Source organism: Phascolarctos cinereus, unplaced genomic scaffold, assembly GCF_003287225.1.
Source record: "Phascolarctos cinereus isolate Bilbo 61053 unplaced genomic scaffold, phaCin_HiC Scaffold_726;HRSCAF=1367, whole genome shotgun sequence".
In the NCBI taxonomy this organism is placed as follows: Eukaryota; Metazoa; Chordata; class Mammalia; order Diprotodontia; family Phascolarctidae; genus Phascolarctos; species Phascolarctos cinereus.
In genome coordinates, this window is record NW_027556098.1 from 180,511,993 (window position 1) to 180,528,072 (window position 16,080).

The 16,080-nt window shown below is 33.1% G+C and overlaps 1 protein-coding gene across 1 annotated transcript; it reads left to right on the top strand.

The window, feature by feature from the left end:
* Positions 1-12,833: 12,833 nt before the first annotated feature.
* LOC110207111 (olfactory receptor 10G9-like) lies at positions 12,834-13,766 on the top strand. Its single transcript, XM_020984703.1, has one exon. The coding sequence runs from the start codon at positions 12,834-12,836 to the stop codon at positions 13,764-13,766; it is 933 nt and encodes a 310-aa protein (XP_020840362.1).
* The last annotated feature ends 2,314 nt before the right edge of the window (positions 13,767-16,080 follow it).

A 16,080-nucleotide genomic window follows, 5' to 3' on the forward strand; every position in this document is an offset into this window, starting at 1 on the left:
AAGGTGATGAGCATCCTCACAATTTCCACTTCCTTGCCATCACAAAGAGAACTGCTATAAATATTTTAGAACATACAGATTCCTTTCTTTTTGCTGTGTTTACATTGGGAACTAATAGTAGTATTGCCGGGACAAAAGGAATATACAGTTTTACAATTCTTTGGGCGAAATTCCAGATTGCTCTCCAAAATGGTTGGATCAATTTACAGTTCCACCAATATTGCATTTTTTTTTCCAAATCCCTTCCAACATTTGTCATTTTCCCTTTCTATTATTTTAGCCAATCTGAGAGGTGTGAGATAATCTTAAAGATGTTTTAATTTGCATTTATCTAATCAATAATGATTTAGAGAATTTTTTTCTTATGGTTATATATAGCTTTGATTTCTTCATCCAAAAACTGCTGGTTCATATGTTTTTACCATTTATCAACTGGAGAAATGACATATTCTTATAAATTTGAAAAAGTTTTCTATATATTTGAGATATGAGGCTTTTTCATGAAAAACTGTTTATAACACCCCCCTGCCCCACAATTTTATGCTTTACTATGAATTTTGGCTATGTTGGTTTTATTTATACAAAATGCAATCAAAATTATTCATTTTGCATCTCCCAACGCTTTCTATCTCTTGTTTATTCAAATTTCTCCTATCTATAAGTCTGATAGGTAATACGTTCCATTTTCTTCCAATTTACTTTTGATATCTGCCTAGGTCAAGTATCCATTTTGATCATATCTTGGTAAATGGTATAAGGTACTAGTTCATAACTAGTTTCTGCCAGACAGCTTTCTAGTTTTACCAACATTTTTTTAAACCAAATAATGAATTCTTATCTCAAAAACTTAAACCATTACACTTATCAAACACATGATTACGATATTTATTTACTACTGTGTATTGTATATCTACTCTATTCCATTGGTCAACTATCCTATTCCTTACCCAGTACCAGGTGGTTTTGATAATTACCCTGTTATAGTACAGTTTAAGATCTGGCACTTTTAGACCTTCTTCTTTTATATTTTTTCATTGATTCCTTTGATATTCTTGACCTTTTGTTCGATAAAATGAATCTTGTGATTATTTTTTCTAGCTCTACTAAGTTATATTTTTGATAATTTAATTGGGATTTGGATTGAATAAGTGGATTGATCTAAACAGAATTGTCATTTTTATTATATTGGTTCTCGCCACCCATGAACAATTAATGTTTAACCAATTATTTAAATGTGACTTTATTTGCATAAAAAGTGTTTTATAATTATATTCATATAGTTCCTGGATTTGTCTCAGCAGATTTACTCCCAGGTATTTTATATTGTCTATGGTTTTTAAATGAACCATCTCTTAATATCTCTTCTTGCAGGGCTTTGTTGATGATGTATAGAAATGCTAATGATTTATATGAGTTTCTTTTATATTCTTCTACTTTGCTAAAATTATTGATTGTTTCAATTAGCTTCTTAGTTTAATCTTTAAGATTTTTCAAGCATTCCATCATATCACCTGCAAAAAGAGATGACTTTATTACCTCATTGCCTCTGATTCCTTCACTTTTTCTTTTCTTATCACTATTACTAGTATTTTAGTACAATTTTGAATAATATTGGTGCTGATGGGCATCCTTGTTTCACTCCCAATCTTATTGAGAAGGCTTGGAACTTATCCTTGTTTAAGATAATGCTTATTGATGGTTTTAGGTAGATGCTTTTCATCATTTTAAGAAAAAAAAACTATTTATACCTAAATTTTTGAGTGTTTTTTAAATAGGAATGAGTGTTGTATTTTTTCAAAAGCTTTTTCTGCATTTTATGTAATCATGTGATTTTTGTTACTTTTGTCATTGATGTAATCAATTATGTCAATAATTTTCCTTATATTGAACCAGCTCTGCATTCCCGGTATAAATCCCATTTGGTCATAATGTATAATCTTTGTGATACATTGTTGTAGTCTCCTAGCTAGTATTTTATTTATGATTTTTACATAAATATTCATTAGTGAAACTGATCAATAATTTTTTTCTCCATCTTTGCTCTTCCTGATTTAGATATCAACACATATTTATTTCATAGAAAGAGTTTGATAAGACCCTTCTTTGCTTATTATTTCAAATAATTTATTTAATATTGGAATTAGTTAATCTTTAAATGTTTGGTAGAATTGTCTTGTAAATCCATCTGGTTCTAATGTTCCCGTGCCCTCACCCCACTTTAGGAAGCTCATTTATGGTGTCTTCAATTTATTTTCCAAAATAGGTTTATTTAGATATTCTATTTCCTCTTATGTTAGTCTGGGCAGTTTATGTTTTTGTAAGTATTCTATCATTTCACTTCAATTGTTAAACTTATTGGTAAATAATTGCGCCAACTAACTCTGAATAATTGCTTTAATTTAATCTTCATTAGTAGCTTATTCACACTTTTTATTTTTAATACTAATGGTTTGGTTTTCTTTTCCTTTTTAAAAAATTATATTAACCAATGGTTTATCTATTGTATTGTTTTTCTCATAAATATAGCTCCTAGTTTTATTTATTAAGACAATAGTTTTCTTAATATAATTTAATTAATCTCACCTTCAATTTTTAGAATTTCCAATTTAATGTTTAATTGAAGATTTTAAATTTGTTATTTTTATAGGTTTTTTTTGTAATTTCATATCTAATTCATTGATTTGATCTTTATTTTATTGATGTAAACATTTAGAGAATTAAATTTTCCTCCAATTATTGCTTTTACTGCATCCCAATGATTTTGATATATTATCTCATTATTATCACTGTCTTTAATAAAATTATTGTTTTGATGACCTTTTCTTTAACATATTCTTTATGATTAGATTGTTTAATCTTCAATTAATTTTTAATCTGATTTATATGATCTTTTATTAAATGTAATTTTTATTGTATTATTATCTGAAAATGCATTTCATATTTCTGCTTTTTTTGCATTTCACTATAAAGTTTTTTTTTTCACATAAAGCCTAATATGGTCAATTTTTGTAAAGATGCCTTGTGCTGCTGAGAAAAATGTATATTCCTTTATATTCCCATTCAATTCTTTCCAGACGTCTATCATACCTAACTTATCTAAGATTCTATTAATCTCCTTGGTTTCTTTCTTATTTATTTTTTCTGTTAGATTTATTTATTTCTGAGAAGGAAGTTTGAAATCCTCCACTATTATAGTTTTGCTCTCTAGTTCCACCTGTATTTAATTTATTTTTTCTTTTAAAACTTTGAATGCTATAGCATTTGGTGCATGTGCTTAGTGTTGATATTACTTCATTATCTAGAGTACCTTTTGACCTAGTTTCCCTGCTTATCTCTTTTGACTAAATCTAGTATAGCTTTAACTTTGTCCAAGATCATTATTGCCACCTGTTTTTTTTTTTTACATCACTTGAAGTGTAACAAATTCCACTCCAGCCCTTTATTTTTTTTTTTCTATGTGTGTCTCTCGTTTTTAGATGTGTTTCTTGTAAACAACATATTGTCAGGTTCTTGTTTTTGATCCCTTCTGCTAATTCATTCGGTTTTATGGGTGAGTTCATACTACTCACATTCAAAGTTAGAATTACTAGTTGTATACTTCCTATTTTTTTAGAATCATCCCATCATAATCAATTGAAACCCATGCCTTCAATCTATGTATACATTTTTGAATTACCCTTGTAAAGATAATACACTTAAGAGTTACAAACATGATTTTCTTATGCAAGAAGTAAGCAGTTTAAACTTATTAAATCCCTCATAATTAATCTTTCAATTTAACTTTCGATGTTTTTCCTGACTTTTATGTCAAATTCTCTGTTTAGTTCTGGTCTTTTCCTCAAGAAAACCTGAAAATTCCATTATTTTTTCTTGCACTATACTCATTCCTCCTTGCCCACAGCCACATCCTGGGACCACATCTGGTCAGCACCCCAGGGCCTCTGACCCTGCACCAGCACAGGGCTCCCAAATCTTCCCTTCATCAGCTACTGGACCTCCATATGATTTGTGGGGTGAAAGCTACCGAAACCAAGATTGTTGCCTACACAGCTGCCCCTGTCTTTGCTGTTTGTTGACTTGGCAGTATCTGCCAGGTGGTATCTGCACTTCAACCAGACCACCATTCTGGGAGATCAAATCTTTACTAATATTGTCCCAAGTTATCTTAGTTTGGTCAAATTCTTTACCCCAACTTTTAATTATTTCTATGGCTCTAAAATTTATTTTGAGGCATTATTTTAAATTACTTGTAAGTGGAAAAGCCAGTTAGTTCCTGCCTTATTTCACCATCTTCCCACAATTCCCTATTCACTGGACAATTATCAATGTGATGATTTACGTGGTTTTCAGAGATGAAATGTGCTACCTGCCTCTTGATAGAGATGTGAAAGGCGCAGAACACAGAATGAGATACTATTTTTTTGGACATGGCCAATTAGAAACTTATTTTGGTTGCCTATTTATGTTCGTAATGGGTTTTATTTTTCTCATGTTTACAATTTAGTGTGGTAAGAATGTGTGTGAGGTCAAAAAGTGGATCTTAGCTGATCAAAACAAGTACAATATTTAATTAAAAAACACACATGAACTATAGAACCACTGGTCTTTGACGTCTTTCTGTTATGTCCTCTTGCTAATCCTTGAGTTTTCTCTGCTGGGCCTAGGTGAGGTGAAGCTGTTCTTGGGTAAATACATTAATGCTTGGTCATTTTCTCCACTTTTATCATCTTTGGATTCAGCTGAAATCCTGGACTAGGGTACTACTATGTTCTTTTTGGAAAGAACTGGAGCTCATATCCTAAAACAAACAAGATTCCCAGTTTTGGACCTTGTCAAATCAGGAGTAGGATGCCTGCTTCAGGCATTGTACTTCCAATTCTTCTCACCAACTCAATTCAATTTAACAATTCCTCAGGTGGACTCTAGGAATGGAGTTTTGTTTCTAGAATGTATAGTCAAAGGCAGAAGGGAGAGGTTAATCTCTCCTCTTTAGTTCTACCTTGCAAAATAGTCAAGAAAAATGGATTTGGGGATGATCTTTAAGTATATGAAAGGTGTTATAGACAGTATAAAATACTTGAAACTATACCTGCCAAGAAAAACCCAAGAAATATATGAAGATAATTACAAAGCACTTTTTATACAAAGTCAGATTTAAATAATTGGAGAAATATTAATTGTTCATGGCAGAGTAAATATAATAAAAATGGCAATTCTACCCAATCTATTCTATTTAGTTAATGCCATCCCAATAAAATTACCAAAAAAAGTATTGACCTAGAAAAAAATAATAACAAAATTAATGTGGAAGAACAAAGGATCAAGAATATTAAAGAAATTAATTAAAAATTATAGAAGTAGTTGGTTTAGTGGCATCAGATCTTAAACTATATTATGAGGCAGTAATTATCAAAACTATCTGATGCTGGCTAAATAAAAGTAGATGAGAGAACAGAGTGAACATACAATTCACAGTAGTAAATGATTATGGCAACCTTTTTTTGAACAAATATAAAGATTTAAGCTTCTGGAATAAGAATTCATTATTTGGTAAAAATTATTGGGAACACTGGAAAGCAGTCTATCAGAAAGTGAGCATAGACAAACATCTTACACCATTTACCAAGACAAGATTAAAATGAATATATAACCTACACATAAAGGGAGATATCATAAGAAAAAAAAGAAACATGGAACATATTACCCATCAGACTTAAAGAAAGAAGGATTTATGAATAAACAAGAGATAGAAAGTATTCTGAGGCCTAAAATAGATAATTTTGATTATATTTCATTTAAAAGGTTTTGTATCATGAAAACTAATGTAGCCAAAATTGGAGAGAAAGTAGAAAATTAGGAAAAATGTATAGATGGTCTCTCAGATAAAAATCTCATATTTCAAATATGTAGAGAAATTTCTCAAATTTATAAAAGAGTCATTCCCAAATTATCAAATCATATGAATAGGCAGTTTTTGAATGAAGAAATCAAAACTATATATAAATATATGAAAAAAATTCTCTAAATCATTATTCATCAGAGAAATGCAAATTAAAGCAACCTTGAGAGGTCACCTCATGACTCTCAGATTGGTTAAAATGATGGAAGAGGAAATGACAGATGTTGAGGGGGATGTGAAAAAATTGGAACACTAATACACTCTTGGTGGAACTTTGAAATGATCCAACCATTTTGGAGAGCAATCTGGAATTATATCCAAAGAGTTATGAAACTGTGTATACTTTTGACCCAGCAATGCCACTATTAGATCTGTTTCCTAAGGTGATCAAGGGAAAAAGAAAAGAACTTCTATGTTTTAAAATATTCATAGCAGCTCTCTTTTTGGTGGCAAAGGACTGGAAATTGTAAGGATGGCCATCATTTCCTGAATGGCTAAACAACTTGTGGCATACGATTGTGATGGAATATTACTGTGCTGTAAGAAATGATGAACAGGTTGGTTTTAGGAAAACTGAGAAAGATTTGCACGAAATAATGAAGAGTGAAATGAGTAGAACTGAGAGAACGTTGTCTATAGTAACAGCAATGTTGTTCAAGGAACACCTGTGAACGATTAAGTTATTCTGAGTATTATAAATACTCAAACCAAATACAAAGGGCCTATTAAGGAAGATGTTATCTACCTTCAAAGAACCAATAAATATAATTACACATAATATGGTTTGCATATATATACATGTGTATGTGCATATATATATATATATATATATATATATATATATATATATATATATACACGTATATATTCATATATACGTATGCATCAAATGGTGACCTCTAGTGCAGGATTGAAAGAGAGGGAGGGAGACAGTTCAGAACTTAAAATGTAACAAAAAAATTAAATTAAATTAGAAAAAGAAAAGAGTTCCTAAATTCTTTTTGTATACTGTGTTCATAGAGAGTAATTCATAAAAGCTGATATTTCTTCATGGAATACTCATCTTCCAAAAGAAAATACACATTTGGAGGTACTGATAACCGATTGTAGATAAAATGTACAAACACTTAAATCTTAATTATTTTACTTCTTGTTCTCTTGAGCACCAAGGGAGTTCAGAGCAACCCTATCCCCTGTGGGATACAGCCAATTTACTCTGATATACTCTGTAGGGGGGGTGGGCAGGGGCTGCTTCCCTTATTATTCTTGTGGAGTTTGCTTTTAGGAGGACTCCTCATTGCAAAGAAGGAACTACCCCCTTTTATCTTTTTCTTGCCTTTGAAATGTACTTCCTGATGCAGAGTTTATATCAAGCAGGTCAGTATCAAAGGACTGGGAATCCCTAATTTGAAAAAGGATGTGGATATAGTCATTCATCCACTTGCTCCCTCCTTCGCATCCTCCTTTATTCTTCAACAAGTATTTATTGACTACTATAGGCAAGACACTGTGCTAAGTGCTCCAGAGAATGCAAAATGAATAAGATATACTTCTTGACCTCAAGGAGTTTAAAATCTTATTCATTTATTAGACACTATTTATAAGGAATTTAAAATTTACAAGTTACTTTCTGAATAATCACTCTGTGAAACAGACATTAGAAGTATTATTCCTATTTTTATATATGGGAAAAAACTGAGATGCATATTGATGAAATGATTTACCTAGGATCATGTGTTAGAGATAGGACTTGAACAAAGGTCTTTTGAGTCTAAGTTTTTTCCACAATACAATATAGTAGAGGAGATGAATCACTTGTAAAATAAGGATATTTGGCTGGGCAATCATTTCTAAGGCTCTTCTTTCTCTATAACCTTTACATTCCTGGTTATAAAGTATGGGCTTTAGTCTATACACAGTTAGAAGCCATGGAGATCACTTGAGCATGGCACGACATAATTAAAGTTGTGTATTAGTACTACTGAATCAACAACATGCAGGGTTTGGACTACTTGGTAGGGGAGTCAGTAGGAGAGGATGGAGGCAGACAAATTAGTCATATAAGTTTGTTACTATAATGTAGAAGGGTAATGAGTGAGGGCCTGAACTAAGATGATTGCAACAGGATTGGAATCAAGAGAATTTGCAGAGGCAGAATCAGTTAACTTTGGTGAATAATTTGAAGGAGCTGAATTAGAGACAGCAATTTTGAAGGTATCTATACTGTGTGATTGAGAAATTGGTGGTGCCAATAATAAATAGGGAAAAGCTGGGGAGAGGTCAACTTGAGAGGAATTAAGTTTGACTTTGCTCATAAGTTTGAAGTGGTAGTGAAATACTAAGATAGGGATATCTAATAGGGAGATTGAAATGAAGGAGAGAGGCAATGGGTGGTGGTACAGATTTGGGGTTCATACACATCATGTTGATGCCATGATAGTGGATGAGATGAAAGAATAGAACACAGAGGAAAAAAGAGAAGATTGAAAGTTAAACTCTGGATGATGCCTACATTACGTAAGGAGGAAGCGCAAGTAAAGGACATACAGGTAAACCAGATAAAAACTAACATGTAAGTGGAATTCCATTGTACTGAGCTTCCCATAACATTTGCTACACTTTATGTTTTAATCTCTTGATTTTTCTAGTTTTTCTGTTTGTTTGTTGCTGCAAAACTAAAGAACCTAACCTAGAATCTAGTACTAGGCACTATGATACCATTGAGGGTTGGATTTTGAATTCCAAAAAACTTACATCTCTTAGAGTTTTGTTTCCACTCAGATTCTTAAGCCTTTCTCTTTGACCAAAAGCTGCCTTCATTTCTCCTCATCTGTTATCTTCTTTATTCTAGGCATCTAGAATTAAATATTGGCATAACCCACATTCATTTATATGCAAGTAGAGATGTGGAATTGCACTCTAACTGCCTAAAGTGCTGTACTTAGTAGCTCCATTCATGTATTTTTGGGTTTTTACAAATTCAACTCAGCATGGGGGCTTGGCTCATGCCACTGTTACAATATGAGCAGCATTTGTCTTGTCTTTTGTTCTGGTCTGACCATGATTGCTATGCTCAGTTGCATTATTGAAGAGCATAAGTACCCAAACTTCTTCTAAGATTTTCTCATCATATTATTCTAAGAACTTCCTCAAAGGAGGGAGAAAATCCCAGGAGAGGGCAAAGTATTTTTTTCTGGAACTGGAATAAGAGAGATGATAGGAAATAAAAATAGGAGAATTGCTATATAGTATTAGGTTCATGATCCTTCCCACCAAGGATTCTGTCTCTACCCATGACCTGCAAGAATGTACTTAGCCATGCTATCTGATATCAAATTATAATATTCTAATTTCCTGCCACCTAGAGAGGCGGCACTGGTACTGTAGTAAAAACATTGTATGAGTAGTTGGAATATCTGGATTCTCCAGCCCTCTGAGTGTGGTATATTCAAAAGAACAAAGGACATGGAGTCACATTTTTCAGAAGACTTGGTTTTGAGACTTGATTCTAATCCTTCCTGTTGTATGATCTTGGACAAGTGATAACATTATGATCCAAAGTTTCCTCATCTAAAAAGTAAAGAGTTCGATAGGGATCTATGTGATCTTTAAAATCTTTTCCAGATCTAACACAAAGCTCAGAGATGTATATGTAATAGAAGATAGAATATATATAGCACTTTAAAAATTTGTGATGTTCACAAAAAATAGGTGAGGCAAGTGTTACTATTATCTTTACTTTACATATAAGGAAATTGAGACACAGAGAGGCTGTGACTTGTCCAGATCACAGGTAGCAAGTATCTAAGGCAGGATTCATACTCAGATTTTTTAGTTTCATGCTTTTTCTTTTTTTTTTTTCTCTTCAGCCAGAGGAAATGTTTTATTAGTGATAAAAAACACTTAGGCCAGGTGACTCCCATAAGAACAGGTGGGCATGAGAGGTTCTCAGCCTTTTGAGTGTGAGATTCTCAGCCTGTGCTTTTTCATTTGTCAAACATTTACCAATTACTTTTTTGTGATGTGATTTAAAAAAAATTAAAATTCAATTTTATTTTATTTTCACTTCCAAATTCCCCCCTTTCCCTTTACTCTCAATTAAGAAGGCAAGAAAATTATATTTCATTACAAGTATGTATAGTCGTGCAAAACAAATTTCTGTGATGTTCAACTCAGATCTTTCTAGCCATTCTCACTTATTTGATTTGGGTAAATTATTTAACCTCCCTCAGTTTCTTCATCTACTTAATGAATAAATAAGGCCAAAGTGGTTCTAAATTCTATTTTAATTTTCATCATTCAGAAACTGATCTGAATTTTTTTTGAGCCCATTTATATTTCCAGTTGAGATAATTTCTTAGGGAAATTTTTTTCCCCAAAATTTGTTAATTGTGCCCACTATGCAAAGTATTAATTTATTTTATTCTTCTCATATGTGTTTCCAATTTGAAGATGTTGTCTGCAATGTACCACAAAGCATATATGAAGATTTAATGATATACTTAAATGTTTAACCTATTTCCTTCATAAATGTAGAGATGTTGCTTTAACTGTTCTTAGCCATCACACATCCCTGGATTCCTAATCTTTTTAGTCTTTTCTTGGAAGCCAGGCTCAACAACACATAGCTGATTCTGGTTGCAGACATGCCTTTTAGCTCCAATATGTTTTTCTTGAGTTATAGCAAATCAAACTCAGGGCACAGAATTCCAAGTACAGGTGTCTTGTGGCCTCACACAAAGACAGGACAGGATAATGGTTTCTGTTTGTTTATTTTCAGAAGCATCATGTCAACTGATATATTCAGGGAATCATGATTATAAGGTTTGTCTTTTTAGTGCATACATTTATTCAGTTCTTCAGTGTGTATAAAACATTTTTTTTCATAGAAATAGTATGAGGCACATAGTATAAGTATTATTATCTTAATTTTTCCTGTGGGATACCAGAGGTTTAGAGATGTTGAGGTCACAAAGCTCAGAGATATGACACAAAAATTTCTTAGATCTCTTTTGTATGTCATAATTAATGCCTCATAAGTGTTTGTCCAATAAGAAGTTGGATTATTTCCCCTTTAACATTTTATTCATATTTGCAGACATTCAACTGTTGCTCTCATGAAATTCTCCAGCATTTTATATGTTTCACCATATAGTACCCTTTTAGTACCCTAAAGACTTCAGTGTTACATACCAAATTGACTATTTCACACAATATTTGCAATTTCAGATCTTTATTAAAAATTATATATGTACCTTTTGCATCCAAGACTCCATGGCATAAGAAAACCTAACAAGAAGTTGCAATTGCTAATTGTATATATAGAATTGATGATATTATGGAAGAATTGTATTAAAAGAATAAGGAAAACAAAAGAGAAACTATTGAATTAGTTCAATACATGTAAAATGCAAATTCCTAGTAATTTACAATCCTTAACAACACTAATTCTTCTCTGGATAAGTCCTCTCTTTACACAGAGTGGAGACAATAGCTCTCTCCCTCTCTCTCTCTCTCTCTCTCTCTCTCTCTCTCTCTCTCTCTCTCTCTCTCTCTCTCCTATATTTCTCTTCTTCCTTCTTCTTCCTCTTCTTTCTAGCTATCTCTCTGATGCTCCTTTGATTATCTGTTGTTTTTTGTGCATTTCTCCTGTTTCCAAACCTGTTCCTACCACTAATTTTGCTAGATCTTCAGCAAGACCTCCCATCTTAAGAATTTCCTCAGGTCATGTCTGAAAAAACAATAAGCTGGTAGAGTTCTATTTGTGCATCAGGTTTCCCATGCAAGATGAGGAACCTTAGAGAGCTTACCAGTGCCATTGTTCTACTTTCTATGACTCTTACCTTCTACCCCCTTTCTCACCTCTGATTTCTACCAATTATCAAATTCAACCCTTACCATCACTATCTTTCTATGCCTCCTCCAGCATGCATTCACTCAGACCCATAGGAAATGTCAATATAAACTGGGATAAAAGGACAGGAAAATCCAAGTATTGATTTGAATAGCTTTGATGCTAATTTCAATTTCCATTGAGAGAAGTTTCTATGTATCACTAACTTTTGTAGCCTATTTTTAAGGTAGTGCTTCATGCATTAGAGAAATGATTTAACTTATCTTTTGAGGAAACATGAAAAGAATTCTGGTGAGTAATTTTAATTGGTATTCTAAGGGAAGTGATTTGTGGTCTTGTGCTTCCAGAATTGATAAGAAATCAGAAATACCAGAGATGGTTAGAAGTGACTATGCCTATGATTTGTCTCAGAGATCATACATTATAATTATTTATATCTTTGTTTCATTATTTGTTGCATTGTTAATAAATTATACATAATAAATTGCTACTTATTTAAGCCTAGAATATTAAGGAGCTTAGTATTGAGATGAGCAAGAAGTTATGAGACAAGAGATTTCTCTAGTATATTTAATAAATAATATTAATAAACTTGGGTAATGGCTTAGAGCTAATTAATTAATGAGAGACATTTCAATTTTAGTTAAGAAAAATATCTAAGCACATCCTCTGATTGTGTTAGAACCTGGTAGGAGAATGAATAAGTAAAATAGATGAGTAGAAGGTGAAAGGAAGGGTGATCACATAGATTACATGTAGAGAAAGTTAGTGCTCAACCCCTGCTACAATTTTAGGTGTATGTTATTTCTTTCAAGATAGTATAGAATTATTGAACTCAGGAGCTGTTTTATTTTCTGATTTTCATTCCCAATGCCTCCTGACATGTTTATAAATTTTTAATTACTCTGCTCTTCTCTGTCTGTGCATTTCCTTGGGGTAATTCTTCTTTCAACAAAAACTATATTATGGTAAAATATTAAAGTTGGGAAGTAATGAAAAAAAGGCTAACACAATATTTAAAAGTGCTTGTCAATTGATTGGATGATTTTTCCTCTTTTAGGAAAAGAATCCATTATCTAAATGGACAGACAAAATGAGAGCTTCGTGGCTACATTCATCCTTACAGGGATTCCCCATGCACCAGACCTAGGGACCACCCTTTTTGGGATCTTCTTAGTGATTTATGTACTCACTTTGATGGGGAACCTCCTCATCCTATTGGTGATCAAGGTGGATTCCCACCTGTGCACTCCCATGTACTATTTCCTAGCCAACCTCTCTTTTATTGATATGTGGTTCTCCACTGTCACTGTGCCCAAGATACTCATGGGTCTCCTCTCGCCAGATGGTAGGGCTATCTCATTTCAAAATTGTGCAGCTCAGTTCTATTTCTTCCATTGCCTGGGAAGCACTGAGTGTTTCCTCTACACAGTCATGTCCTATGACCGCTACCTGGCCATCACTTATCCCCTGCGTTATGCTACCATGATGAGTGGGGAAACCTGTGCCCTTCTGGCTGGAGGCACATGGCTCAGTGGTGCTATCCACTCAGCAGCCCAGACTGCCTTGATCTTCCGCCTGCCCTACTGTGGCCCCGATCAGATTGAACATTATGTTTGTGATGCACCACCCATTCTCAAATTAGCCTGTGCAGACACCTCAGTCAATGAGATGGTAATCTTTGTTAACATTGGAGTTGTAGCTTCTGGATGTGGCTTCCTGATTTTTCTTTCCTATGTGTCCATTGTTAGAGCTATTTTGAAGATCCGCACAGCAGAGGGCAGACACAAAGCCTTCCATACCTGTGCTTCCCATTGCATTGTGGTCCTCTGTTTCTTTGTGCCTGCTCTTATAATTTATCTAAGACCAGGCTCAAAACATGTTATGGATAGGATTGTGGCCACTTTCCAAACAATGATCACACCCATGCTGAATCCCTTGGTGTACTCATTAAGGAACAAAGAAGTAAAGATGGCTTTGTTCAGGCTGAGAAAGCGAAGGAATTTTGTATAATGTATAATCACTGAAAGAACGTAAATTTGATTTTTTAATGTAAAGTAATTGACTTGTTATGACTATAGTTTCTTTGTTTCATTCAGGAATAGAAACAGTGCTAATGTCTATGGCTAAGCTATTAAATCAGTTTTTGACCTTGAATTTTACCTTTACGGACCTCACTTTCCTTACCTGTAAATTATGTGTCGAGAATGTGACCTAGATAATTTCTAGGATTCCTATTGCTGTAACTTTAGGATTCAGTGATAAATTCAAGAATCTTCAAAGTCAAAGATTTATATATTCTGGGTAGCAAAAGCCAATGTCTTTCCTAGGCAAACATTACGAAGTAGGTAAAATTTGTATGTGAAATCTTTTCACCTTTCACTTTTGTACCCTCTACTCCCTGATTCCTTATGCCTTATAGGTCTATCTACCCTATCCTAATCATACTTCTCTGACTGGCAGAAGAGAAGAATTTGAAAAACTGAACTACTAATATGAGTCCAGGCTAAGTGTGAGAGGTTGGAAAGAATTCGATATGTTAACAACCCAAGGAAATTTTTATTTTTAGAAGAGATTATTCTTTAACACAGGGATGGGTAATTATTTCTATGTGACAGGACTCTGAAAAACTAATTGAAGCCAACATATATAAAAAAGACAGTCCAGTTTACATACACTTTTTTATTATGACAAAAATAAAAAATTTTCATTTCCCCCACTTTAAAAGCACTACTTGCAGCTTAAGAGTCTGCTTAACCTGTCTTCAGTCTTCTCAGAATAGAATTATTATAGTGTTTCTAGAAGGAGTACATCATTCTCCGGGAAAGTAATGTGGTTTTAAGCATTACATTCTAGAGCACATGTTTCTATCTTTTTGTGTATAATGGTTCCCTTCGGCAGTTAGGTGAAGCTTTAGGCCTCCATCTCCAAATAATACTTTTTTTATGCAGAAAATATGATACACCAGATTACAAAGGAAACTAACAAAAATATCTCTATCTCTATCTGTCTGTCTATCTAATCTATCTATCTATCTATCTATCTATCTATCTATCTATCTATCTATCTATTACCTCTCTAAAACATGTCCATGAACTTCAGGATAAGAACCCCTATCCCAGAGTGGATTTTGTACTTTTATGTGATTTTTGAGCATTAGCAGTTTTAAAAAGATCACCAAAGTTAGAGAAATATTCTTTCTTTATGCCTAATACTGTGAATTGTAAAAGAATGTGGGCTTTTTATTATTGAAATTTATTTTTAATTTATGGAATAAAAAAGCATTTCTATAACATAGTACAATAAAAAAGATGATTGCACACGAAACTACAAATTTACTATCCACAACTTGCTATTCCTTTCAAATATAAAACAGAATTATCACGTAAATATATATGTATGTATTTATATGTATACAAGTATATATATGTATATACATATATATACACACATAAATACTTGTGTGTATGTGTGTGTGTGTGTATATATGTATATATATATATATATATATCATTCTATACATACTGTGTGACCATGAGCAAGTAATTTCAGAGGAGAGGAGATCCAAGGTATATTTTCAATCCACTTTTCCCTTGGACAGAAGCTTTTTCCATTCTAGCTTAAGGCTCTGTACTCTGATCTGTACTGCTTGCATCTTTCACTCACTCTCTTCTAATTGTTCTTCATTTCTTTTGTGTATCTGCACAAAATCAATGTTTGATTTACCTCAGTTCCTCATCTGTAAAATGGGAACACACTGGAGAAAGAAATGGCGAATCATTCTAGTATTCAAGAAAACACAGGGTCATACAGAGTCAGACACAATTTAAAGACTGAATAATACTACAAAATGACAACAGTAATCAATAAGTATTGAGTGACGACTTTACTGAAAGCTTATTGCTATACAATTGCCTTCAGATGACTTGACTTTTATCTTTTTATAGCTAGTATCTAGCAAAGTGTCTTAAAATAGTAAATGTTTAATGAATGCTTTTTGTCATGGGTTGACTTTACTTGGTCAGCTTGGATTAAAGTAGCATTCTTCCTTGGATACTAGTCTCCTCAACAACAAAGGAGCACCACTGTATCAGGTACATGTACCCATTGTTTGCTTCTCTGGACCATGTAAAACATGTAGAAAAACCTTAAATAAAAGAAAATAGATGACTGTGTCACTTTGTAAGGTTTATGAAATTCTAATCCTGACTCATAATGGTGTCAACATGGAACATGTTACACCTAACCAATGGTAAGCAGACTGTAATCTGGGTGGCAGCTAGAAACTTGATGATAGAATAGATAGAGTTCTGGACCTGGAGTTGGA